Here is a 27,294-nt window from a genome sequence, read left to right as displayed (position 1 = left end):
AACTAGGGTAGCCAGCTTTCAGGGTAAGAGCTGCTTTCTCTTTTGTCCTTACAGAATGTTCGTCCTTAGTGAAAAACTAAACAAAGAATCAAACCTGGCCTCGGAGGTAGAACTAGAACTACAGACTTCTAATCAGTGCTATTGAATAAAGATATTATCCTATTAATGAAGATGTTTCTGGAGCAGCTTTTGGGAAAACATCATGTGGGCGCCCACAGACACTAGAAATAAGCAGCCAATACCTGCAAAAGCTGAAACTGTGCACTTGTTCATAGACAAGAAACAGGAGCAGTTATCAGTTACATGATTGACACCTCAAGGTCATTTCAGAGTACTTAAATGCCAAACATCTTCAAAGTACTCCTACACACAAGCAGCACTGTGTGTGTAGTTTTAAACCCTGCTTAGTTTCATAGCAGCTGAGATACTGAATACCAGAGTAGGTAACCAGATATCTCCAGGAAAAGGGAGCACGGAGCCAGCTCCATTGGCACGAGATGCCGTCTTGAAATATATTTTCCAGTCAGTCAAGCATTCCATCAGCAAATTCACATCTAAAGTCTTTGGCAAGGCAGGAACATTGTACTCCCTTGCCCTGGGTAATTACACAGACAAAGTGAATTTGACAGCCATTTTGATACCTGGTAATATGCTTCAATGCACACTAACCGTTTCGTTTTTAAAACTGAGCAAGGCCAGCCCATATGTTTGAGAGTGGATATCTGCCTATGCTGGGCACTATTTCATGAAGTCAGGTTTCTGTCACAGATCTAAGGCAAATATTACAATTTACAGGAAAGAAATGAGGACATCAATACATTGTGCGTTATTGGAGACGTACAGCCTTTATAACACGGTGGCTTTCACTATGATCTCTGGGTTTTCTATGTCCTTTTTGCTTTGGACCATTCTTAGTTCCAGCTGGGCTGAGTTTGGTTTGTTTCCTTCTCCAGCTTGTGCTAAAAAGATGACATCAAAACGTCATTAAAAACAGCAGTATAAAAAGAAACAACTTACATTGTTCTGTTATCACACTATTTTTTCTTCCCCCCTCCCCTCCCCAACCTCTCTTACTACTCCTGTTAAAGGCTTCCAAGGTGGAAGATCCAGGTCAGTACTATGATTTCTTATCACCCCTGTTCTGCACCTCTCTCCAGGAAAGAAACACAGCTCTGCAGTTATTAGAAAGTAACACAGACATGCTCCGAGAACCCACAGATCCCATCTGGGTCTCCTTAGGAATTGAAAGACGTGGGAACTCTAAGAGGAGAGCTGAAAAAAAATCGCATCTCACATGGCCAACAGAGCAGATAGTTTATTATTAGTTGATAAATCCCTCTCAATACTGCACACATGCACTCAAAGGGAAAGTGAGTGAGCTATACTTAAACCAGAAGCTCTCTTGCATGTCAAACTCAGCATTTCCTCAAGTTCCTCCGCAGCCAAGCGCAGTCAGCATGACTGTAGTCCCACTACAAGCTAAACAGTGACATCTTCAGTCGGGTGTTGTCAAAAATAGGCTTGGAGGACACAGCAAGGAACACACACTGACAGGACTAGCAAGCTCTCGTTCTGTAAATTCTCGGGCTGCTTCGGCACTGAGGGCTGCCTTTCATCAGGAAACCCAGAAAGCTCTTTGAATGTTTTTTTCTGACACAAATCCAGACAGAACAAGGGAACAAGGTTTGAATTAATTACCTTTTGCACTCTTAATGGTCCTTTGCAGAACATGTTGCATGGCTGACACAGTCTTTTCACATGCCACCTGCATTAACATAATATATTCAGGTTTTAGCAAAATTTCAGCTGCTTAGTTTAATATTATTATTTCAAAAACACTGCTATTAAGAGGCAAACATGACTGACAGGACAAAGGGGATGACAACTATGCAATGTAGAGTTTGGGGGAAAAAAAATTTAGACTCAACTCTCCCAAAACAGGTATTAGAAACACCTATACACCCATATCGAGGACTCTACGTGTTAAGCGAGAGAAACAGAAAAATAGATCTGATGAATGACTTTCAGTGCTTATTATAAAGTGAGGGTAAAAAAATATAATTGCAAACATGCGTGCAGTCTCTCTCGTTCTCTATGGAGAGAAGAACATCTTACTTGCCAAAATTACAAAATCCATGTAACTAAAATGTGATTGTCCAAAGTTGTACAAGCTAAAATGTTTTCACAAAAGGGAAATTAAGCTTTTTTTCTCTGAGGTGAGGAAAAAAAAGCCAAAACAGAAGAGAGTCTTTAAATAATGTCATCGATTAGAAGTAATTAAAAAAAAAAAAAAAAGGAAACATAGTCTGAACTTGCAGAGAGACTAATAACTCCTCCCATACCTTCAAATTGTTTGGATGTTTATGTGTCCACGCCAAAAGCATAGCAGCAAACAAGTCTCCTGTTCCAACAAAGACAGCATCCACTTTAGGAGACTCCACTCGAATTCTTTGTGTCATCTTGGTACCATCTGCTTTAGCTAGAACACAGACAGAGAGTTAAGTAACAGTCCCAGCAATTAATACAATAGCATTTACTATAATTTAAAAGTGATCGCCAGATTTGAATTCTTATTTGTTTGGAACACAAAGTTGCTAAGGAGTATTGTAAACTTTGTACCAGCTCTTTTAAAAGGTGCGACCTTTCAAAACATTGCCAAGTTGGAATAGCATTTACAACTTATATACTGTACATACTTCACTTAAGAGCGAGCAGGTAGCTAGCACCTTCATTTTCATGAAGTATTGAGAGCCACCTATTTTCATTTAGAGAGCAACAGCAGCTTGCTCAGGAAACCATGTATTTATGGAGACTGCTGAATCCCAAACCATAATTTAGAGTATCTCTGGGTTGCATGGAGGCACAAGATCAGCAGAGAATATCTGATCCATCTGCTGTTATTGCAAACACCATTGGAATGACCAGACTCATTCCAGACCTGACATGTACTGAGTGCTAAGACCCACTGACTGATTCTTAGTGGAATCTGGTTTAAATATCAAGACTTTTCTGATCTCTCAGCAGTCCAGAATGTGATGCCCACATTTACATCCCTTAGATGAACAAGGAAACGGGATCATATACTATCCCACGTAACTATGCCCTTCTCAGGTAAAAACACCCTGCAACAGTCCAAACACACAGTGAATCTTGGTGACCACATAAAAGGGGATATGAAGAAGCAGAAGGTCATTATACAACCTATCAGGGGAGGAACAATCTGCTAACAGGACGGTATAACTTTTCATAAAAGCATTCAAAACATTCAAAGTTCTTGTTTTATACCACTGCTTGTCTGGGCCACTACTAGGGTCTTTAACAGCCGTGATCAACCTCACCTGGGACATCCTCCTCCCATGCAACCTTTGCCCACTTGCCCAGGAGCTGCATGGAAGCTCACACCTGGGCGCAAGCATCCTTGCCTGAGCTATGATGTAGGTGTACCTGTGTACAGCCCTGCTGCCCTGACTTACTGACAGGATTTTCCAGATTAATCTCCGACCTGGCTTGTCTAACCTTTCTCTGATGGTCACTGGACTGTCAATGGTACCTGTCTGCCATCCCCACCTCTGTTCTGCTCACCTTATTCAGACACTGTGGGCCTGTGCCCTGTTGGTGAATGCAGTGCTCTGCCTGTGCTATGATCACTCTCAGCTCCCAGCACATCTTCCCTCATGGAGCAGTCCCATTCTTACCGCTCTGATATTACTGTGGGAGAAGTAGTTCACTTAGGGATCTAAGCTCCTTCCATGCACTTCAGATGGGTCTGATGAAACTACTACTTAGAAAGTAACTGAAAGCACAGAATAGGTTAAAAGAAAATACAGTTAAACAAAGTTCATTACTTACTTTTTCTGTGGCTTCCCAGAGCAATTAGGTAGTCATTTCCTAGAGGTGCCTGGAGATCTGAGCTTGTGATCACCACAGTCTCTGGTCCCATGGCATGGAGCATATCCATTACCTTTCCATGGGCAAAAAGGCAGGGATCAGAGACTGCAAGGTGTGTTGATTAAACCTCACATCATTCACAGTACTGAGGATTTTTGACGAGCACCTTACTTTGGCATCTTTTGTAAAGAGAAAAAACAGTTTCTACTCAAAGAATTCACTTGAATTAGGGGAATTAATTTGAAATAGGGGAATTAAAACATCTGTATTTAAACATACACACTTGTTAAAATATACAAGCATCTCTGTAGTATCTTTGGATGCTTCTCTGAAAAGAATATTCTGTTTCAGCTGTGATCAGAATTGCTTTCTGCATCATGTTTTCAGAACGTATTATCAAAAGAATAAGAGAACAAATACATAGACACGTGTGCCTGACCTGGCACCTTGAAACACTTGCTAGAAAGCCAATAGCTCCACAAGCCAGCAATGTGCCCTGGTGGCCAAGAAGGCAAATGGCATCCTGGGGTGCACCAAGAAGAGTGTAGCCAGCAGGTTGAGGGAGGTCATCCTCCCCCTCTACTTTGCCCTGGTGAGGCCGCATCTGGAATACTGTGTCCAGTTCTGGGCTCCCCAGTTCAAGAAGGACAGGGATCTGCTGGAGAGGGTCCAGCAAAGGGCTACAAAGATGATTAGGGGATTGGAACATCTCTCATATGAGGAAAGGCTGAGGGACTCGGGTCTCTTTAGTCTAGAGAAAAGAAGATTGAGGGGGGATCTTATTAATGCTTATAAATACTTAAAAGGAGGGTGCCAGGTAGATGGGACCAGTCTTTTTTCAGTGGTGCCCAGTGATAGGACAAGAGGTAATGGGCACAAACTTGAACACAGAAGTTCCATCTTAACATGAGGAGGAACTTCTTTACTTTGAGGGTGGCAGAGCACTGGAACAGGCTGCCCAGAGAGGTTGTGGAGTCTCCCACTCTGGAGATATTCAAAACCCGCCTGGATGCTGTCCTGTGCAACCTGCTGTAGGTGACCCTACTCTGGCAGGGGGTTTGGACTAGATGATCTCCAGAGGTCCCTTCCAACCCGGACCATTCTGTGATTCTGTGAACTCCAGGTCATGAAATCTTATTTAGCTACTACTTTAAGACTTAGCAAAAACGAAGAGTCAAAGAGCTAAATCACAGGCACAAGTGTGTCTGTCTCATTCTTTTTTCTCATTCTGTTTCAAACCCCGAATTACACCTGCAAATTACGTACCTTTGCAGGTGTTTTTCTACTCTGTGTGTTCCTTGCTTAAACTCTATTAATACTCTACTTCCGACATCACAACTAGTTGCTACAGAAGTGATTTTGATTTCACAGAAGAAAGAATGACTTCAATAACGAGTTTAGCATAAAACACATAAAATATTAATGCTCCCAGAAGAGTTTAACTAAAAATCCTCTCAGGCTAGCTATGACTCATGAGCAGCTGAATGATAAGGACTTATTTCTGCTATTTTTTAATTCTCTATTGCTTTTCTTTCTTGTCTAAGCCTCCAAGTTTCTTCAACCGTCAGACCTCTTTGCACAGACATCAGTTGGGTTTTAAAGCAGTAGTAAATCCACCAGCATATAATGACATAACCAACCTGTGAAGTAACATTAAACTCAATTTCATTTCTCACAGTTCACCAAGTACTTAACCAACAGTATTTCTAGTTGTAGGACTTAGTCCCTTCTACGTTAATATGATGTCACATTTAACTTTTTGTTAGAAGACTATACTGTCGTCACTAGTCTTGTTAAAGAAGTTAATGAAAGCATGTCGCCATGGAAATCGATGACAGAACTCCTACCACAAATTCCAGCATGGATTATTACTCAGAAGGACAGACCTACATATGACAGGTAGCTGGGGAGACAGACAGATTAAAGCATAATATCCTGCAAAAAATTATTTTTAAAATGTTTCCATTCCTAAGTATAATTCTATCTCTTTAGAAGAGATTTTTTTAAAACCCATCACAAATAAGAGCTATTACATGAATCAGACAGACTGTCAGAAAACTAACTCGTAAAAATGTTTAGCATATGCAACTCGTGTTTGCAGCTGAAATACGTAAATGTAAAACTAATGGCTGCTCAGCTAACAGTGCTGTTCTCAAGACTGTGATTCCACTGGTGAGGATGAGAATAGAAGAACCAGGTTGTAATTAGTAGCTAGTGGCATGAAGCACAGTTGATCGCCCTCGCCCAGCACAGTGGGGTAATGTAAAACTGGAAGGGGGGGAACTTAAAAGAGCTGAGATTTTTAGAGCTGCTTCCTGCCATGAAGAGATGGTAATCAACCCACGTTGCATGAGGTTGCTTGAGGAAAAAAACCAACAAACATTCGTGCTGACAGACCCCAGCTACTCTCCAGGGTGCCACTGCAGCTGCTGTTTGTTTAAAGATTTTGTGTTCCTTTGAAGTCCAAAACCAAATTGGAAGAAATAACATCAGTCCATTATGAAAGCACTTGACTAGTCAACAAAACAAAGTGCTCAGCCCTTCTCAAGATACCAATAAAACCATATTCCTATTTTGTCCTTCATCACCAAGCCCTGCAGCTTTTCATTTTCTTCAGTTTGTGTAAAAGGGTAGATCCTTACACCTCAATGCAGTATATTTGTGCTCCATCTATCATCTCTGTGTGGCAATGACAGCAGCTATCAATGCTGTGGATTTGTCTGTCTTTCACCAGGAAGTACCCAAAGGCCATCACTCCCAGTTTGCCTTCTCACCTATGCAATCTATCCTTTTGCAACCCAGGTCTCATCCACTTTGAGTCAATTTAAGGAAGAGAAACAGAGCACCAGCAAACACTGTCAGGAAGAGATTCAGCGCGTATTCAATAAATCCTTGTTTGAGTTTGCTAGTAAGCTCTCTTGCAACAATCTCTATGGGAGAATGAGGAACGGCTGTCCCAACACTCAGCATTGCTGCTGCACGACTCACATATGGACAGCAGAGGGAGCGACTCATGCAGGTTTCTAACGCTCAGGTTCACCCAGGATTTTCACCCCAACCAGTGCATTTCCACAGCGCTGACAACGTGTGGTTACTTGCCATCTGTGCTGCTGCTACCCTTCTCACACTGCAGGAAAACAAGCTCACAGAGTTATAGTCATTACTACTGTAATGCCTATATCTGCAGTTCTTTCGGGAAGTTTCTTCAGAAGCCTGACACTAGAGCAAAGTGTTTTGCACCTGGAGTGCGCAAGCTTTAATGATAAACGGTGAGAAAGGATAGAGGCCAAAGTGATAAATGGAGAGAAAGGATAGAGGTCAAAGTGACTTCAAGGTTAAAGACAAATGGCAAACTGCAGCATTGCAGGCAGGAACATAGAAAAAGGATCTTACACATCCTACCCCTTGCCTACTTACCTCTAAAGCTTCTTTTTCTGTGTGAATCTTTCTGCCCGTGAGTAACCTGAGAATGAAACAGAATCTTAAAAGAGCACAAGTTCTCCAGGCAATGACTACTTTGTTTACTCTCTAAAAGGAAGAAAGCTTGGACTGCACCATACAGGCCTCAATGTTTTGTACCTACGTGCTCTGCCGTACCAGACTGCTGTCTTTAAAAGTTATGTGCATACACACACAGTGCTTCTGATGCAGACTCACATCAGTCCTAACCTGCCTTCTATAGAGGTCCCTGTATCATAAAAATTCCCTCACAAGTGTCTTCTCTCCATCTCACGTGTAGCTGCTCCCTCCCCTTAGGGGGACAGCCTGTGATGTATCACAACAGATCATCTCCTGACCAAAGAGTCACAGCTATGCAGATAGGATGGGCAGGAGGCATTTAAATTCTAAATTCCTACGAGATATTGGCATGGTGGTATTTCTGAATCTAATTTTGGGGGTTTGAGTCAAACTATTTCAGTTTTGATATTCTGACATATAATAAAAATCTTTCTAGGAATGGGTAAGGACAGAAAAGGAAGAGAGGTAGTTTTTCAACCTGTCCTAGATACAGGCCTCTGGAGACAACAATAAGTAATCATGAAAATGAGAGATCAGAGGAAACAAGAGAAATCTTTTCCTCACATGACTCCCAGATTTTTTTATTGGTTTCAATACGGAACAGTTGGAGGTTTGCTGAAAATCACCACTTGAAAGTAACAGCTAAAAACCAAAACCCAACACATACATACATACAGCACTGTATTGAGACAAACAAAAGAATGGGTATCAGTCTCCCCTGCTTTTATCCCCACTCTTATTTGTCTATAAAAGGCAATAAGTACTTACTCAGCTTCAAACTGGTTAGGAGTAATTATATCAGCAACAGGTACAACTTTGTCCCTGTAGACTGGGAGGAGATCCTTGGGCACATACTAGGGGAGAAGAAACAGTATCAAATGTTGTCAGCAGCATCTGAGATGTGGGACTGCAACCCTCCTTCCCTCAACTATCGTTCATGCTGTCACTGAGTAACCTGACAGCTCCCTGTGTACTGTTATGCAGCAGTAACTAAGGTGGCAATGCATCCTTCAGCTGGTGACAGTACAACCAACAGCCCTTCTGTCACTGGACGTGATGGAAGCACCGCTAAGCAGACAGGCCTAAACTGGCAGCATTAAAAGGAAGTGGTGCCTGGATGAAGAACTTTCAGGTTCCGTCTCACCAAGGTGACAAAGCAGCATGAGGAAATAAAGTGTCCCAACACAGGGAACCCTTTCACATGTCCTTACCTCCAAAAGAAACTACTTTGTTGTTGTACCAACAGTACAGAGGCCCTTTGCTACAGCAGTGTGTGCCCACATTGATTGTGTTGCATCATGGGGTTTAGGAATAAGTAATGTCCATGCTACGTGTTATTTTGCCTCCTTCTATCAGTGCAGGATTTCTAGGGTGTGCTGTACATCAACACGTGTGAATGGGAATCAGATTTGTAATTTGTTTGGTGCAACTTAATCTACAAAGCAGTTCCAATACAGACATTAAAAACACTTTGCTTGTGTTTCACCCAAGTCTAACAGATGGCTAGCATACTTCACTGCCTGCAGAATCTCAGGGCCAATGCTCCCCTTTCTGCCTGTCTGTTCCATCTCTATCCCATCCTCATTAGCTAAATACAGCCCATCAGCAAAGGAAGATCGGTTGTCTAAGCAGGTGACATACACTAAGACATAACAGGAGCCCACTAGCCTGTATGCTCTTCAGACTCAAAGCTGAAAAGCATCAGCTGTTTTGGCACACACTCGGCTGGGAGTTCAGGTTAGATGGGTACAGGGGTCACCTCACCTTCCTGAGTCCTGCTGTAAATCAATTTAACAAAACCTTTTATTAAAGTTCATTATTTACTAGTAGCTGATATTTTCTGGCAGAACCACATTTGCTAAATCAGGATTAAAACATGGACAAAAAAGGGGGTATTATTTTCTCTGTTTGTCTCATAAGCTATGCAGGGCAAGGTGCCTGTATGCATGTGCCCATGTGCTACTGTTTCCCATTCCAATTGGATCAGCAACAGGTACAAGCCCACCACACTGTTGACCACTAGGTGCTACCAGAAAACCTGTCATACTGATAACTGAGGTCACTCATGCAGCCATGGTGAAGCAATGCTGTCACAGGGACTCTGCCTTGACACAGAAATGCAAGACTAGGTCACATCTAAACCAAGGCATTTTAAATAATGATTTTATTACTTTTTATGGCAGGAATGAGTTGGTAGGTTGCATGTTAAATATTCTCCTCTTCTTCCATCTACCTTATCACCCAAAAGACATAGGCAGGCCCATGGTTATGACTTCTCCCAAGAGCTAAAGCTTTGCAAGGTGACTCTACAGCTGTTAGATCTCTGCCTTGTTAGGAAAAGCCAAGGACAATAAATATTGCAATAGATGTAAAATGAAAGAATAGAACACAAAAGCAATGGCAAATTTATTACTAAGTGCTACTTCATGTGACGTTTTATGAGCAGGTAAACTGTAAAAAGGTACAAGGACAAAGAGGAATTCATAGTGCATGACTAGCTAAGGCAGAAGAAAACATAAAATATCATTATTGCTGATGTCTTCCCACACAGCATTTTTTCCTGAAATTATTTGCTAGTTTTGATCAAAAATGAATGTTTCTTTGTTAGTATGCAGTCTGGTGTTCGCACACAGAATCTTTTTGTCACTGATCACAACCCAACGCCTAACAGCTGTTGGATCTCACACAAAGTAAGTCATCTTCATTTAGGTTCAAGTGGTACGTCAATCCACACAATCACTGACAAAGCCAGCCAGGCTACCAGCATAACAGAGCTCTTGACAGAACATGAGGGAACTCCAGTGAGATGAGGAAGGGGAGCAGGAGGACATTTTCCTGCGGACAGGGTCTGTATTCCACCTGTTGTCTCCGCGATGGCTTCAAAATAATCCCAGGGCTATGCATCCCTCATTCTTCCCAGATACTAAACTCATACAGATACAGGAAAATTAAGTACAAACTTACTTGATGCTGGGATCCAAAGCCACACTTAAGTAAAGTAGCTTAGTTTTGGTGTTAAAAAATTAATGAATTTTTACACATCTTTATATAGTAGATATTCATTATACAGAGAATCCAAACAGATAAGTACTAACCATAGAGCCTTCTCCATTCCATTTGTCACCCATCACTGGATCACATACTGTAACAGAATAAATCTAGCTTTAGAAATGGGGTACAGTTATAGAGACCCTGGTGGGAGGGAAAAGTTTTAGGTAACAGTAGTGGCTATGTAACAGCACTGAGCACCTGATAGCTTGCATACTCTCACAGCCCTTGCAGCACACTCAACCTGAAATTTGTAACTGGTGGCTGCAAATTCTGAAAGGTAGGCCATGTGTCTCAAACAATTGTCAAAGGGTTGAAGTCACCCTCTCCTGCCTGCTTCCACATTGTTATACTTGAGGGTGATGAGGATGAGAGGGTCTGACTGCTGGGAGAAAAGGGGCTTTTGTTACTGAAAACAGAGAGCCCTCCCCTTCACTCCCCAGCCCAAAACTCTGGAACAGGGGTACACAGTGGGGAAGAAACATGGGAGAAGCTAGTAACTGTGAACAGAGTTCTACTTTTACTTTAGCATAAAAAGACACATGCAAAACATACATACCAAAATGCTATGTAAACACATAAAAAAAAAAAGGGTATTACAATGAAACAAGAAAAAAATCCATGCCAAAGTACATAAACTCAGACTTGGTGTAATAATATTAACACACATTTGGCACAGGTTCTGAATCATCAGCAGTATTAACAACATATTCAAAGTGCCCTCAGCTTCAAAGTGAGGATGGAAACAGCCTAGCTTTGTACCTTAAAAAGGAACATTGTTCATTGTATTAAAAGAGCTTTTATCAAGATAAAAAAGAAATACAAATCCAAAGGTATCAAATCAATGTCCCTTCAGTTTTTAAGGAAGTTTCTATGACTAAAAAGAGGGTAATTTGGTTTAGATTTCAAAAAGTATTTTCCTTACTTTATAATCTATTTATTAAACAGAAAGGATCTTAGAAGCCTAGCTGTGTTCTCACTATCTCACCACTTCCTTCGTGTTCCATACAGCCAGATGTTTCTTTCTGCTCATACTCCAACAGAGTACTTAGCTTCCACTTACTAGTACAAGGCTCTGGAGAACCTGACAATGCAACAGTCTTAATAGAGGCTAAAAAGCAACAAAACCTGAGCTCATGAAGATATCTCTGCTAAGTTTTTCTAGATGAGAAACATGCTTTATTAATTTTGTCAGATACCACACTCCGCAGTATTACACCTTGCAAATCCTGCAAACCATGATAGATGTTACCTGACCAGTTTACTGAACCTGAAGACGACAGGCTCAACCCATCATTCACAGCTTTTTATCCCACTAAACCCTCACTGACTTTGCCCTGTCACTCAAAATGTTTTCCTCAATTCAAGCCTATGCTGGTTATGTTCAAAAGTCTTGAAACAGTCAGAGAGTCAGGAAGGAAAAAGGAGAATCTTTTCTCACAGGTTTAAGCCTGACGTGACAAGTTAATGACAACAGTTTCTAGAGTCTGTTGCTCTTTGAGTGCTCCTAGGTAATCTTAGAAGAGGGGTACCAGAGTTAAGAAAGCCTTGGAGCTTAAGCTAAGTTATGAAGCTTATAAGGCACAGTAAGACACTTCTGGGATATAACATGAAACCATGGCAAGGCAACACAGGAGAGTCTATCCTGCTTTTGACTGACTCAGAAATCAAGGAGAGGCTTCAGCTATCAGCACTTACAGCCTGTGCCTCTGAACTACAAACAGCAGCAGCCAGCTGGGATTTTACAAGTCTTTCTTTGACACAGACAATCAGTCCTCAAGGTGCATTCTCCTTTGGAGCCCTCTGAACTACAAACAGCAGCAGCCAGTTGGGATTTTACAAGTCTTTCTTTGATACAATCAGTCTTCAAGGTGCATTCTCCTTTGGAGTGCATAATGCAAGAAACACACTGAAAGGCATAAAATCAGAAAGATAAAAAAACAGCTCCCTAAACACTTAAGCAATGCTGAAATAAAACTTCACTGGAGCCTCAGCTGGTCCCAGCCAGATCAGAGCACAAGATGGTTGTGAAATGCTGGGTAACATCAGAACAGCGTTTTCATCCTAAAATATGAAAATGATGGGCATATACAATGATGAAGCAGAAAGGATTGTAATACACATCCTTACCATATACTAGGTTAGAATTCTGTTGTTTCAACTCCTGGACAATATCCACCACCATTGCAAGAAACGATGTGTCTCTTGTGTACCCTTTGGGAAAAAAAAAAAAAAAGAGACATTTTTTAAGTCAATTTTCATGAACGCTTTTTTTTTTTTTTTAAATCATTTTGGATAGGAATGCTGCACACTTTTCATTCTTTGGAACAATGCATTTTTAGAACAAAGGCGTTTTAGTATTTCATTCAGGAATAACAGGTAGAAGACAAATTCAGACAGTGCTTGCACAACTACAAATACAACCCTAAAAATCCATTTACTAAGTATGTTATATATGAAAGGTTCATTGAACTTCAAAGTGCTTGAACATATATACAAAAAAGTCAGGCTGAAAGGAAAAAACATTCCTGTTCTTCAAAACAGCAGTCAATCAATACTATTTATTATGTAGTAAATAAGAACATTTATTTATAACATTTATTAATTAATAATTTATTTTTCATTTATTTTCGTTCATTTAATAGCATTATTTCTAGCAAGGTAGCTTCTTCAAACCTTCAGCTCGGAAACGTCCACTCTACTAAAATATTTTAAAACACATTTTGGAGATTTTTTATTTCTTTTTTAACCCGCGAAATGGATCAATTTTTAGATGTTGTATAGATATGGAAAAAGCTTCCAAGATTTTTTTGCTAAAATACTTTATCTTATGTCTATGAAATGCAGATAATCAGTCAAAAAAGCCTAGCAAAGATTTTTGTCTAAAATGACCTGTGATGGTAGAGCGGTTGAAAAAAACATAGAGTATGATTAACGTTGACAGAGGTGCTTCAAAAAAATTACACTGAATTGGAGTTTCTCTCTTACCTTGAGTGTTTTACTGTAAAGAAAACAAATATACAAAGATCTACAAGTAACTAAGTCACAAGTGTTAACAAAGTGCTATTTTGTATAATCAGCCTAAAGATAACCATTTCTATCTCTGCCAAGATACCTACAGTTATCAGACATACAATTACAGTTAAATTCCATCTGCTGACACATTAATTTGTTTTTAGTTTTTGAATAATCATACCCAGGTTGTTGGAGGTACAAAGTACAGTTGTGCACTATAGTGAATAGCTGTTCCTGTTTGGAGAGAAAAATCTGTCCTGAAAACACCTGAATTTTAAGTTCGGCCACAGCACAACTGAACACTAACACACAGAGTGTTATTAGATCTTAAGAAATTAGTGCCATTGCAACCCATGCCTTCTTTTCATTCATACACTGAATGAGATTTTTAAACAAACACGAACAACACACTGACCCACTACCCACAAATCCTATTTTAAAAGGCACGTTAATAAATATTCCTTTTTTTTTCCTCCAAAATTTCTTTATGCTGAAGATTTCTATTTTCCTTTCTACCATTTTTAATCTCTTGCATCCATTTTGCCAGTACAAGACAGTGACAGGAAAGGAGCCGGGGTCTCTTCCAAGAGTTGAAAGTAAAATAAAAAAGGAACATTTCAGCTAAAAGAATACTCACACATTATTTACAAATTTTGCATACTAACATCTCTTGAAAAGTCCTACAATACAGTGTGCTTTTCCTGGAAATGTCCTCTGTGTAAGTTCTTTCAAGGAAGGAAAGCACGTTTGTCTATTTCTCAATCACAAAGAACCCATTTATGCTGAAATTAATTTCTTAACCTTAGTTCAGACTATTTTCTATTTAGTCTCCTTTACTTTGGAGACATTCCCTGAAAAAGAACTGACAATAACTCTTCAGACATGCCACACCCTTCAAGCCAGAATGGGGTTATAATCCACACATAAAGTCTCCAGTTTTCCCTGTGTATAAAGCACTTTCCTACATGTGGAAGCCCTGAAATCAAACAAATCTGGTGATGTATTTCTGTTTACCTTTAAAAAGTCACCGTTCACTGCTATAAAAAATTGATACTGTAATCTAAACCAGATGCATAGCTCTTACTGAGGTGAAACCTGATCTGTTATCTACATTTGAGAAGCAGGAATTGGATGAGAAGCAGTTTTCAACGAAAACCGCACAGAGAATTTCTTCTTTCTATAAAGCATTCTACAAAAAGTTCTCTTTGCCTGTATTTATAAACACTTTGCACCTAGTGGCAAGCAAAGGAAAACACTGCACAGCCATTACGTCCTGCAGAACAGCATCCACTCAGGAGGACCTACACATAGTAACGAGCGCAAAAAAATTAAGACATATGAGAGTCAAAACCAAAATCCAACCCTGCTTATACTTTGCTCTGTATCCAAAGCACTACCCCTTAAAGATCAAGTAGATAAAACAGGGGCAGACAACTCTGCGTAAAATCGTGCTACAGTACTGCAGAGTACTAGTACTGCAAATTTAGTAGAAAGGGTTAAACTCAAGTCTTCATAGTAAATTTTAAAATCATACTCTACTGTTTCTCATCTATTTTTTCAGCAGAGGCACTCCCAAAACATTAATTCAGCCTGTACATGATAGGCCTGTCTAAGTCTGTAAACTATACAAGGGGGTCAATTTACCCATCCAACCACAACCTTCAGGCTGGAGAACACTGGCTGTTTCAAACTAAAGAGCATGAGCAGTTGAGACTATAATATACAGATGAAATCGCAGAAGGAATCAAAGGAGGGAAAATGTAATTGCTTGGTTTGGAGTAAGTAGGGATATGGCTTATATATTTTTACTTTTGTTTACATCTCATGGGAATTCCAAGGAGCAAGGTCTTCTTACCTGTGAGTACATAATCATACCGGTTGACCTTGTTCAGCTTAAGTCCTTCATACAGTTCATGAAGTTCATCTGAATTTAACACCTGACCCTTCCAGTGAGCATAACCTGCAAAGTAAATGCCAGATAATATTTCATGAGCTAGATTTTCTATTTAGGATCACACATACACTTGCAGGGACTGTATCGGATATAAGCACCAGAAAGCACTTCCACCATCTCTTCTGTGAAACGCTGTTCCCAAATGAAAGCTGCTGTCGGCAGAATAGTTAACCTGCTCAACTACTTCTTAGCACCACTGTTTCCTAAAGGAACTGGAGTGACTACACTGGAGTTTGAGACTATCCATTTATCAGCAAATTGAGCAGAGCACACACAAGCTCCTGCAAGTTCTCCCATGGAGCCTATACAACTATCCCTTTCCTGTGTGGAGGGGGACAAACGTATGTTCCTAGACTTCATTGGTGAAGGCTGTCAGTGCAATTTATTTCTCTTATTTAATACTAAAAAAAAAAAAAAAGAAAAATATTGACAGCTAGATAACAAGCTTAAACAGGCTGGATGGATCTGTCTGGACACAGGCATGCAGTACTGCTGCACCCATCAGATACGGCAGTCCCTGGGACCTGCATGTAATGAATAGAGTGACCACAGCAGGACATTGCCATGGATACTCTTTAAACATACAGTCATCTGACAGATTTTCTTCCAAATATAGCACAGTTTTAATGCTAAGGATCCTGGAGGAAGCAAGTTATTATTGGAAAGACACTATAAACAGACAAATAATATCCATACACTCTTACCTTTGAATGATCTCTAAGAATTACAAGCCAATATTCTTGGCTGAGAAGCCGATGGAAGGTGAAGTTACTTGGGAGAAGCTGAACTGATTTCAGCAAACAATGGACCAAGCTCCATGGCAGCCAATTTCAAAGCAAAAAAAGAAAAAAAAATCTTCCTTGACAGACTCTAAACATTTGTTGAAAAATTTAAGTGTATCTTGCACCTTGTCATCAAAGCCTGCCCATCACTTCCTTGTATTTAAGAATGGGTCTTCCTCCAGGATAGTAGGTGAAGCACCCACAATTTAACTCTTCCAACCTCCATAAATTCAGACTTTGTTAAAAAGCTTATCTTTTTATTGACTGGAATTAGGAAAAGCAAGATGTTAAATGAGGTATCTTCTTCTACACCACCCCCGTGTGAGGACAATGGTATTTTGTTTATTTTAACTTCTGTTCTTGGAGTCAGAAAATTCTGTGATAAAAACTGTTGGCTTTGATTATCACTCTAAACTGTGTTATTAGAGTAACTGCCAAAAGGTGCCTAGAGCCTAGGATAAGCACATTTTTCAGTTTTCCTTGTTATGAATGCAAATACACCCACAGTAGGGTGAGCAGATGGATCATTTTGTTCTCCTCAGCTCACGAAGGCCTAGCCTCTAAAACACGACTCGCTGCCAGCTGGCTTGGGGACTGACTCACACCAGCCACTACAATTCTCTCCCTAGCAAATGCTTTTTAAAAAAAGTCTCTGTGAAGAAACAGACAAAGTGAGGGATTCCTGTATGTTAGGGTTGTAGTTCCATTGCAGAACATAGTGATACTCAAAACGGCAATGCCTAACACCTAGGCACACGTGTAGCCCCAAATATATGAGTCCTTTTTATTCCACTGTGCCCATCAATGAAACTGAGTGTAGTTTTCATCCAGAATCAAGGTCAGCTGGCAAAAGAGCAGTCATTCATCTTAAAAATGGCCATAAAAATAACTATGAGAGATTGTACAGACAATCTGGATACTCTCAGGAGCCATTCCTACAGAGGGATCCTGTACATTCACTATTTAACCAAAAGTTAACCTTCCTATGTCAAGCTGTCTTAAACAGCCAACGCGCAGGGTCTGTGTCACACGGAGCCTCTACTGAGGGAGAGAAATTAATATGGAAACAAAATGTTAGGTAGCAGCCCAGCTTAGCTCAGGAATTGGTAAATTACTTATATGGGGCAGGGATATTATCCAAACTCTGTAGCAATGACTTCTAAGGGTATTGAGAGGATCCTTTTCACCACCTGGTAACACACATAATAGAACCTAAAGTCTAACCACACAATAGCTGGAGAGAAAAAAAGCCCTAGGGAAGCTCTCAGGGAAGTTCCAGTTATTCAGACTGAAGAAAAAGGGCAATGCCTTCACTGGATCTGCAGAGTACCATGATTTCACTAGGAGGTGAATTATGTTTGAGTAAGAAGAAACAAACAAAATCAAAACAGGCAGCAAGATGGAAACCACCCTAAGCCCTTTCCCCAGGGTAACTTCACGTAAGCTGATGAACAAGGGGCAAATTCCACAACCTTGCATTTATCCTGCTTTCCTGATGGAATACACAACCAAAAAGTAGCTTCTGTAGAGGGACAGAATAAAAAGCCAGTTACTCATGTTCAAAAAGGGTTTCACTAACTGAAGGATGGATACCTTGGGGTCCTCTTGAAAGAGGAAAGGCAAAAAATCAAGACAGATACTGTGTGGTCAAAAAAACCACTGCATAGCCCTGAACCCAAAGCTAAGTTAGCAGGGAATGCCAACAGCAAGCTTAAACATGTGACATGCAATTGGCTTTAGGGAAAAGCATGAGTGGTTGGAGTTAAGGATGATAACGAGAAATAGCGGTCTTCCTCAGCTAGACATAAGAACTTGGGTGGCAGTGCGCACATTTGAAGGCCCAGAGCTACCTTGCAACACCTAAAAGAAAGTCAGCTTCCTAGAAATGTTATCCCTATGCCTATACCACTAAATATGAATACCTGAAAAACAGCAAGAGAAAACTTAAAATCTTCTGTTTAACTGTCCACTTAGTATAACTCCTACTCTGCAGTAATATTTCCACTGTGGCACTTTACAATACAGAAGTTCAAAGTCTCACAGTACCTGGCTATTTGCACACATTATACAAGAACCACAGCCAAGAAAACTAAAGAATGAGTTTCAAGTTTGTACTTGGCAAAGCAACTGCATCTCATTTGGAGGCTACAGAGCTGGTTAGGCATAGCAGCTGGATCAAATTATTACTCTTATCTTCAATATTAAGGTGAGATCTTGGCTTGTATTTTCTACAGAGGAAAAAAGCTGAGTTGTCTTTGTTTTGGTTATAAAACCACCAAATAATTCCCCTCAGTGCTGGACTGAGAGGGCAGAGAGAAAACTGCAAATCATGATACACAGCTCTCCAAACTGCACTTGGCTCAGACTGACTGCATTAGTCTCCCAGAGTTGTAATAGTTTTAAACACATAGATGAACATAAATATTTAAACATTTTATACCCTTTCTGCTTATCTGTGCTATGGCCTTTTATTGCAATTAAATGTTATATATTTACTTATAAGCAGATAAGGGAATAAAAACCAGGTAAGATATGATGCGTCTTGTCACTTATCCCTCTGAAATGATAAACATACTCATTAGCCTCCAAGGAAATGTCTCGGTTCATCTGTATGAAAAAGAAAAAAAAAACACAACCAAGAGAGGCAGATAATACTGCACCAAAGATGAATTTACATACTTTTCTTTCTCGCCTTCTTTCACTGGTACATTTTTTTTTCTCCTTTGGAATGCATTTATAAGCCTCTTAATTACTTTCAAAAACAAGGAAGAAAGAAAAGAATAAAAATCCCAGGCGTACCAGAAGGGAAAAAACAAAACAAAACCCAAAACAGAAAACAAACTACCATTTAAGTATAGCAAGGCATCTACGATTTCTTTGTTTTCCAAGCCAGAACATTCTGTTCTGAGGCTTGAGTTCTTCCTGTGGTGCTCCCTGCAAAACTATTCCAAGTGGCTTCGGTAACCAAGTATTTTACATGGGAAAAAGGAAGAAAGAACCAGTGTTCCAGGCACATGATGGGCAGGCAATCTGGTCCCAGCTGTGCCACAAAATTCACATGCAAACTCTGGCAGACGACCTGGCATAAACACATGACTTAATCTTCAGCTACCAGGGTACCTTCAACAAAACTAGAAATACAGTACTGAATTCTCCACTGGATTTTTTACAGCTGGTCAGTGTGGGAGTAAAATACTACCAGTGTTAGGCACAAGTGGAGATCTTTTCTCTTTGTCCCGCACTGCACAGTTGTGAATGACTGCATATGGGTGGTAGACTGTGAAGAATCGCATCAACGAGACATAATTATAATTTCTCATGCATTAGATCTACCAGCCAACCCAACCACCCACCGCACACCCGCTAAGTGGAAGTCCAAAAGTGCTTTGTTTAAAAATAAAAAGAAAAGAAAACGAACAGAAAAAAACCCCAGGATATTTGTTCCAGAACAGTTTCAAAAGTAGGATTTGGATGGCAAAGTAAGTACATCATATGCTTACCACTGACCTACCAATTAATAACAAAAATGCAAATCACTGAAGAATTAAAAATGCACCCCGCAAAAAATCGATAGAATAAAAAAAAAAAATCTACATTTTTATTTTTTGCACATCAGACAATGAGATGCTTCTGCAAACAATACAGTAAAATAGAATAAAAAGCACAGAATCTTTGTAGGTTGCATGACAGCTTCTTTTATTTGTACATGAAGCATGATGCCATTCAAGGGTGAGTCACTCTAATCATAAAAGTTCCTCACCATGCAACACGACAAACTGTTCTCCCAGGGGGACTGATTTAAAGCATATTTTCTGAATTTCAGGATTATCAGACCCTAAAGAAAGCCGAATTTTCTGAGCAGAAGTCAGCAGAAATAGGCCCACGGTATCTTACTAATTTAAAAACAGGGGACAAAAAAGCAATAATGATTCACCAAAAAAAGCCTGTTAGTCATAAATTCTCTCTGCGTTTTATCTTTTGCTGACAAGATCAGGTTTAAAGACAGGGATAGGGAAAGAAAGCAAGTCATGTCCGAAACCTCACACACTTTGCTACCTGTGCCCCCTCTAGTATGTCACATTCTCTTAGAAACTGGAGTTCACCGATTTTGAAGCAAAAATTTGCCCTTCAGCTTTAATGATGATCACAGAAAGGGTTCTCATAAGATCTTGTTCTTGTAGGAAAATCAAGTTATCTTCACCATTTCATGCAGCACGATTGCTGTGCATTGCCGCACTGCTCCAAATGCAAGCCACAGCCCAGCACGGCAGTTGCTGTTCATTAATTCCTGCAGTGGCATAGACAGCACGTACATTAATATGGAGGAACTAGTGCAAGTTTGTGTGCAGGTATGCATAAGTGTTCAAACTGGGAAAAGTCTTCCTATGTGCCTCTCTCAAAGAGGAGGTGCGAAGCCACTGAGCTTAGAATCTATCCTTCAATTTAAGAAAGGGTAGAAAGAATTTAATGGATAAACTGCAGTGTTAGAAAACTAGACCTGTCATAAAAGGGAATACATGCCCTTCCTTTCTTTTCCATTCCTTCCTCTTTCAGCCAAATGACCAGTACTTCTAAATATAATCTCCTTTTACTCACATTTGGTAAGTGCCAAACACTTCCCATATTGCGATTTTTTTCTGAAAGCTCTGCTTCCTAAAGTCAGGAGGTTGTGCAAATCCTTGAGATTTATTTTTTTTTTTTTTAAACACATTTACTAAGACAATCAAGATTACAAAAAAAAAAAAAGTGACTCCTAAATATCAGGAGACAAAGTTCCAAATAATTTAAATATTTTAAAGACTCATGATCTTTGAAACATTTATGGGTTTGGTATGTTCACTTAGGTTTTCTTAGAGGAAAAAAAAGTAGTCACTAATTTATTGTTCTTTCTACTATCTTCATTGTCTGCCAAACTTCAAATGAAGCACTGGCAACCTTTCTTTGGCTGTGATCGAAAAAACAAATCTTCCTTCTTTCCTGTTTTAAGAACCTGATCATCCTGTTGGTAATTTTTCTACCTTCAGATACATTCAGTTTATCGTCCAATAAAACCTCCATTAAGCTCTTTTAACGCCCTATAAAGCTGATTTAATCTTGAAACTGAAAGCCAACAAACAACAGGTGCTCATCCATTTTGAGCGCTGAGTTATTTCACGTGAAGAAATTTCTTCATTTCTAGAAGATTACAACAGTTTTACCCATCTATCAAAAACTAAACAACAAAAAATGCCAACCTCCAAAAAAAAAAAAATTAAAGAAACACAAGTCACATTTAAGTATCTCTTATAAACATGAGAGAACCTTTGTACTGTGCCAAAGGGTACAAGCAAAATAAGCAGCTTTTTGCCTGAGGCAGGAAAGACCCCCACCCCTTGTTTAATAATTAGCTCTCTCCTGCAGTTCCACAACAAGCAGAGATGGCTTTCTAGCTACCTTTGAAACATTCATTTCTTCTTCCCAGCGTGACACTAAATTCCTTCCATGATAGGAACATCTTATAACTTTTTGAAAGCTGCATGGAGCTCAATATAGTAAGATAGATCAGAGGCTTCCTGGTCTGCTTTCTGTTCTGAAAATTAGCAGTTTATTAATAGAGCTGTACCTGTGAGATACTAGGAAAGTATCTCAACTTTTGCCTTTTTTTTTCTTTATCAGAAACAATTTTTGCTCTTTTTGAAGACGTTGAAGTCAGAATTTGTTGCTGGATTATTTTAAGCCACCCTTAGAATTTCTTTATCTAGAGTAGATCTCCCCTCAACCTGCCACCACCATGACCAGTAGATGTTCTCTACTGATTCAAAAAATAGCAGTCACTCGGAGCTTCTTTATGGGGGAAAGGTATTGCTAAAATGAACATAAATTTCAGCTTTCTTTTGAAAAATAAAATCCTATAACACTGTGAGTGTTAGGAAGTCTGAAAGAATTATGTGAGGGCATCTTGTTCAGGCTTAGAAGCCAAGTAAAAATACACCCAAATGTATTAACACCCCACCCTCTTCCTCCCTCCAAAATGTAATTTTAGGATACTTGCTAGCTATCTGGGTGAGCACATAAAGAGAGGAAACATTGCATCTATCTCAGTATTCTTCTGATGTTTGGGTTGGGAATATGATTATGAGTATCATAGGGCCATAACACACAGAAAACAGTACAGAAGAGTCCCCTGTTCACAGGCCTGCCTGCGCAGATGGCTGTTATTTGTGTTATTTCACTGTCTGAATTAATTAGATTACTGCCTAACAAAAGAAATTCACACTCTGAAGTAGCAGAGCAGGACATTACCACATCATATCATGCCCTAATTCCAAATCCAGACTTCTGTGAGATTTGAATCAAAATATGATAATTACATTTCCATCCTATATCCTGAAAACGTGAGTGAAAACATAAGACCGATGTCCTTTCCACTGTCGTGTGATAAGGTGAGCCACACGTTCAGTACAGCTCAGTGACTGTGGAGCAGTATCTGAAGAGACATGTAAAATTTTACCTGTGTGGTTTGAAAACTGGACAGAGTTCACTGTATCAACTTCAAATCCCAAAACCTGTAACAGAACACAGGAATATTTCTTTTACTAACACAGCTTTGTTAATACATTGTCAGTATCACAAAACACAAGAAAGGATTCTTATTTCCCAGTGCATATCTAAAAATCTTGAGCACTGTTTTAAAGTGAAAGCTGAGTCAACATACATGCAACATACACAAACAACGCAGTACTTTCATGGAACAAAAGTGACACTGGCCACAGCACCAGAAAAACAGAGCTCTGGAATCTCAGGCTAGAGTTCATCTGGGGATAAGGATGGAGAGGCTCGTCCAGCAGCAATAACTGAAGCCCTGAAGAAAGCCTTGGCTAGTCTTTCTTGGCAAGAAAAGCAGTCTATATTTCAAGGTACTAAATTAATGCAAAATACGGAGGGAGGATGCTGCTTGTATTCCAAAAAGCCAATCTTTCTAAAATGCGGACAGAAGAATCTTAAAAGGGATCAACATTACGAGCCATACTTGGATGTCACAAGCAGCTTATTTACAACTAAAAGAGAAGAGAAAGAAATCACAGAGAATTAATTTGGGCCGTGATCAGGCAATCAAAGGGAGAGAGCTCTTAAAAACACAAAGCTAAAAAAGCCTAAAGCATGCTCCAAAAGCCACCTGCTACCCTGCATTACCAGCAACCCAAATATTGAAATATCCAAGAATTTGCTAGTGCAATCAACAAACAAGGTCTTGTTGCCCAAAAAGACATAAATATGGAAATAAGAGCATCAAATCAGGAGAAAACTAATGAGAATTTTTAACCTGACAATACCTGCTTAATGCAAACAGGCATTGCTGTTCAAGCCATTTTTAGACAGTTTTATCTACCACGAAAGAAATTCTAAGGCAAGAATGACATAACAGTCTGACATTTAATATTTGTTTCCACATCCTACTTGCTCTGAGTAAGAATTCTCCTCAAAAGATGAGCTGCTATATATGGCTCAGTGAGTCATACTGGGAGATAATAGTAATGATGCATCGCTGTTTATGATCCACTTTCAGGCAATTTGCTGGGTAAGGGGGAGCGAAAAAAACAAAGCTTTTGCCAGTCACGTTTTTCATCAAGACACACGCCTCTCCCTTTTTGTCACGAAGGCAACCCCTTCACATATATTAAAAATCTCTGGGTGTATGGTGCCAGACATTAGGTTTTCCCTGTGCATGTACTTTCTCTCGCACATGAAAGCCGTTAAGTGATAAGCCCCTTATTTCAAACCCTGGGCTGCTACAAGATGGAGGTACGTGCTGCGACGGGTAGTTCCTTCTGCCTGCAGGCACTGGATTTCTGTCATTTTACAGCTCAGAGTCCACAAAGGTCTTCACAGGACAAGTCTCTTCTTTCAATGTATAATAAAGGTTTCTGTTCATTCCTAACCAGGAAGCAAAGTAATCTTACATGTTAATGACAGACAGACCGGTGAGCTGTCTCAGCCTGATCGAGTTAAAATTAACTTCAGCTTCCACTCTTACCCCAGTTTCTTGTTTCACCTTGGTGCATTTTATTTTGAAGACCCAGGAATTAAAAGGGTGAGAACATGGCAATACTGTTATGACCTTAACCTTGACGTTTGCACATACTCTTCAAAGAAATAAATGAGAATACTGCCTCTAACCAGACTGTCATCCCATATTCAGTTCCACTCCCTGCAATGAACAGACCTAAGAAGTTCCTACTTTCTTCAAACATTTTGGCAACAATTGTGAATTAATCCATTTCTGTGCGATATTTACATCATGTCTCTACAACTATTCAACACCTGACACTACAGAACACACAGTATGATTTACTAACTAAGCAGGTTTACACTTACTGCTTTAGTGAAGAAGAGCATACACAACTGCTTGCAGGGAGGGCTGTTTTATAACACAGATGAGCACTGTACCAGCTGACGGTCACCTGAAAGAGCAGCTCTTCTTTACTGTCTCCAACAGCACTAGCTATCAAATGATAATCAAATGATTTCTTAACAAGCTTTTCCGTAGGATTAGGAGGTTTTGGTTTGTTTTGGCCAGTTAATCTGCTTCAACCAGCAGAAGGGAAAATACAAGGGAGGCCACCTCTCTTGAGGACAACTCAGTGTCAGGTTAGCTTAGCTGGACACTTGGAAAAGGGTTAAATAGTGCTTTTGAATAGCTGAGGAAAAGTCATAGACAGCTCAAACGCAGCAAGGAAGCTTGATATTCTCACTTTTCTCATCGGTGCAAGACAGGCTAAAAAGCCTTGAAAGGTCTCCTTAACAATCACTTACTGGTGTTAGCCTACTCTGTCACGGTTACTAATTTGACCTAAAGTTTTGTTTTGAATAAATGTACATGACTGTAATCCAATACGCCCAATTACACAATTCTCTAGTTCTGATTCAACCCTCAAAATAAGCCATGGTTCCCCTACTCCAAGGAATTTACTTTCACAAAGATCCTTATCAAAACAGAGAGCAATTAAAAGACATTAAATGTCATTTAAAAAACAAAGTATAATTAGACAACATAATTAGCACTACCTTTGAAATGCAAACTACAGATGTTGAGGTCTAGGCTTAGTATAAAGTATTAAAATAATCAAAAAGAATGTTGAAGTCAAGTTCAGCCAGTAGGTGTTTGCTACCAAGGCAAACTGCATTGAAAAGTCTCATGGAATTCAGTCACCAGAAGACGACCTGAAAACTGTATACTAAAGTGCTAAAAGCAGCCTTTGACAGCAATAATCTCTTCTACGGCTACAGAGAAAACTGTGTCTTAAAATTAACTACACAAACCAAAATTAACAACTTGATTGTTGAAAGTGAATAAGGAAGTGTTATCTTCCTCCTTGAACCAACGATTAAAAACCAGTACTAGTAACTATCATCCTTGAATATCTAAAGGACCATACATATCAGAAACAGTTTCTGATGCACTGGATGATGGGTAATACCTTCCCTGCTTACAGAGGGAACTGTATTCAAAAGACGTCTTGTAAAATCTTTTTAATATATACCCATATTTTAATTTCTTGGACAGAGCTAATTAAAAGCACTGATTATGAAGGTTTTTTTAATTGAATTTAAAAGTTCTACCCAAACAAAAGGTTAAATAAATCTTAGGTGAAAGTTAACTACCTAATTGGAAATACACCATTTTCATATGTACAGACCTAGAAAACTGAGATCAGAGCAAACATATTGAATCAGACAAATTATACAAAATAAAGTCCCTCTCATATTTGTATACAAAAGTACCAAATATCACCCAAAATTAAGCAACTGGCTGGATATCAACAATTTTTTCAATGTTATAAGCCAGTAAGAAACAACCTTGCCTTTGGAAAATGACTAGAAAGTTCAAATTCAACACAGGACTAAACTAAATTATTCATATCAAATTTCTTGCTTGTTAATATGAAACATATCTAAATTACTTATTTTAATTCATGGATTTAAAATCAATCTGCTCCAGTTATTGATGTTTTTCTACATACAGAAACAAACCTCCTCATGTTTCTGAAGTAAATGCATATATATACGCACCAGTTCAATTGTCACCTCAACACCTTTCCTTATTTCATAAGCAATCAAAATGTTGTAATTCAGCAAAGACTGCACGTGAAACAGTAAATAAAGTGAGATCTATACAGTAGTTTTGTGGCATTCAGTCAACAGAAAACAAATTCAAGCTGGTAATGGCTTATCATAGTTCACTGAGGTGCACAGTTGTCTCTACGCTTTGCCCAAAAAATACAGCAGAAGCCACAGGTAGCACTTTGCCAGGTCCACCAGCGTGACAAAAGCCTTTATTAAGATACTGACAACTATACTCCCTTTGCACCACTTTCCCTTTGCTTCCTGAATATCTTTGCATATTGGTCTGCTACCTTTGCAAAATAAACCAACTTTGGATGTTAAAACTGTCACTTTTCTGTGTGTGGATGCATGTATGTCTTCCTTGCACCTCCGTGTAAATAAAGTGAAGGAAGTCACTCCATTTGGATCTTGCCTATGTCAGAACTAGTGCCTTCAGATCCTATTTGATTGGTACAAGGATTGAGCTTACTAAGAAATGCACAGAAATGCTTTATTTATTGCTTGTCCGTATCAGCTTGTATATAGCCTATTCCTGGTGTTACTTTCCCAGCCCCCTAGAGAAAGGGTCCTGTGGTGACAGTCCTGCCTCTGGCTTTGGAAATGCAGGTTGCAGCAGATACTCTGCGTGTCCAGTGCTCCAATTGCCAGAGACCACACAACTCCTACGCTACCATTATCCCCTGTTTTGGATGATCTGGACTCTTATAGGCCCTCCAGTAGAGAGAAATTCCTGGTTTCCATGCTCTCCCTCTGCTGTCATGCTGTATAAATATCATTTGCCCACAGAACTGCAAATCTTTGGCAAATCTAAACGCATAGCCAGCTAGGGTAAGGATGCTAAGCACTCTTCAAAGGAAAAAGATAACTGAGCTCATCCAAAATCTCTCGGGCTCCAGTTTAAGCACACGTCAAACAATGTTCTTAAGAGCCAAACCGAGGTTGCCTATATCACATCACATAGTGACATTTACTGTGACTGAAGTC

At 39.6% G+C, this 27,294-nt stretch overlaps 1 protein-coding gene across 1 annotated transcript; it reads right to left on the bottom strand.

The window, feature by feature from the left end:
• Positions 1 to 828: 828 nt before the first annotated feature.
• On the bottom strand, positions 829 to 23,540 carry PDXK (pyridoxal (pyridoxine, vitamin B6) kinase). The gene is made up of 11 exons (XM_009891385.1): positions 23,520 to 23,540; positions 22,697 to 22,751; positions 15,326 to 15,430; positions 12,586 to 12,669; positions 10,503 to 10,549; positions 8,176 to 8,261; positions 7,306 to 7,351; positions 3,850 to 3,961; positions 2,343 to 2,479; positions 1,699 to 1,765; positions 829 to 959 (listed from the first exon to the last, which is right to left on the bottom strand). The coding sequence occupies exons 1-11, from the start codon at positions 23,538 to 23,540 to the stop codon at positions 847 to 849; spliced, it is 873 nt and encodes a 290-aa protein (XP_009889687.1). The 3' UTR covers positions 829 to 846.
• Between the last annotated feature and the right edge of the window lie 3,754 nt (positions 23,541 to 27,294).

The sequence above is a fragment of the Charadrius vociferus genome, unplaced genomic scaffold (assembly GCF_000708025.1).
Source record: "Charadrius vociferus isolate BGI_N301 unplaced genomic scaffold, ASM70802v2 scaffold298, whole genome shotgun sequence".
Classification (NCBI taxonomy): domain Eukaryota; kingdom Metazoa; phylum Chordata; class Aves; order Charadriiformes; family Charadriidae; genus Charadrius; species Charadrius vociferus.
The sequence above is the reverse complement of the archived record's forward strand: the minus strand, read 5'-3'. Positions and strand labels throughout refer to the sequence as shown.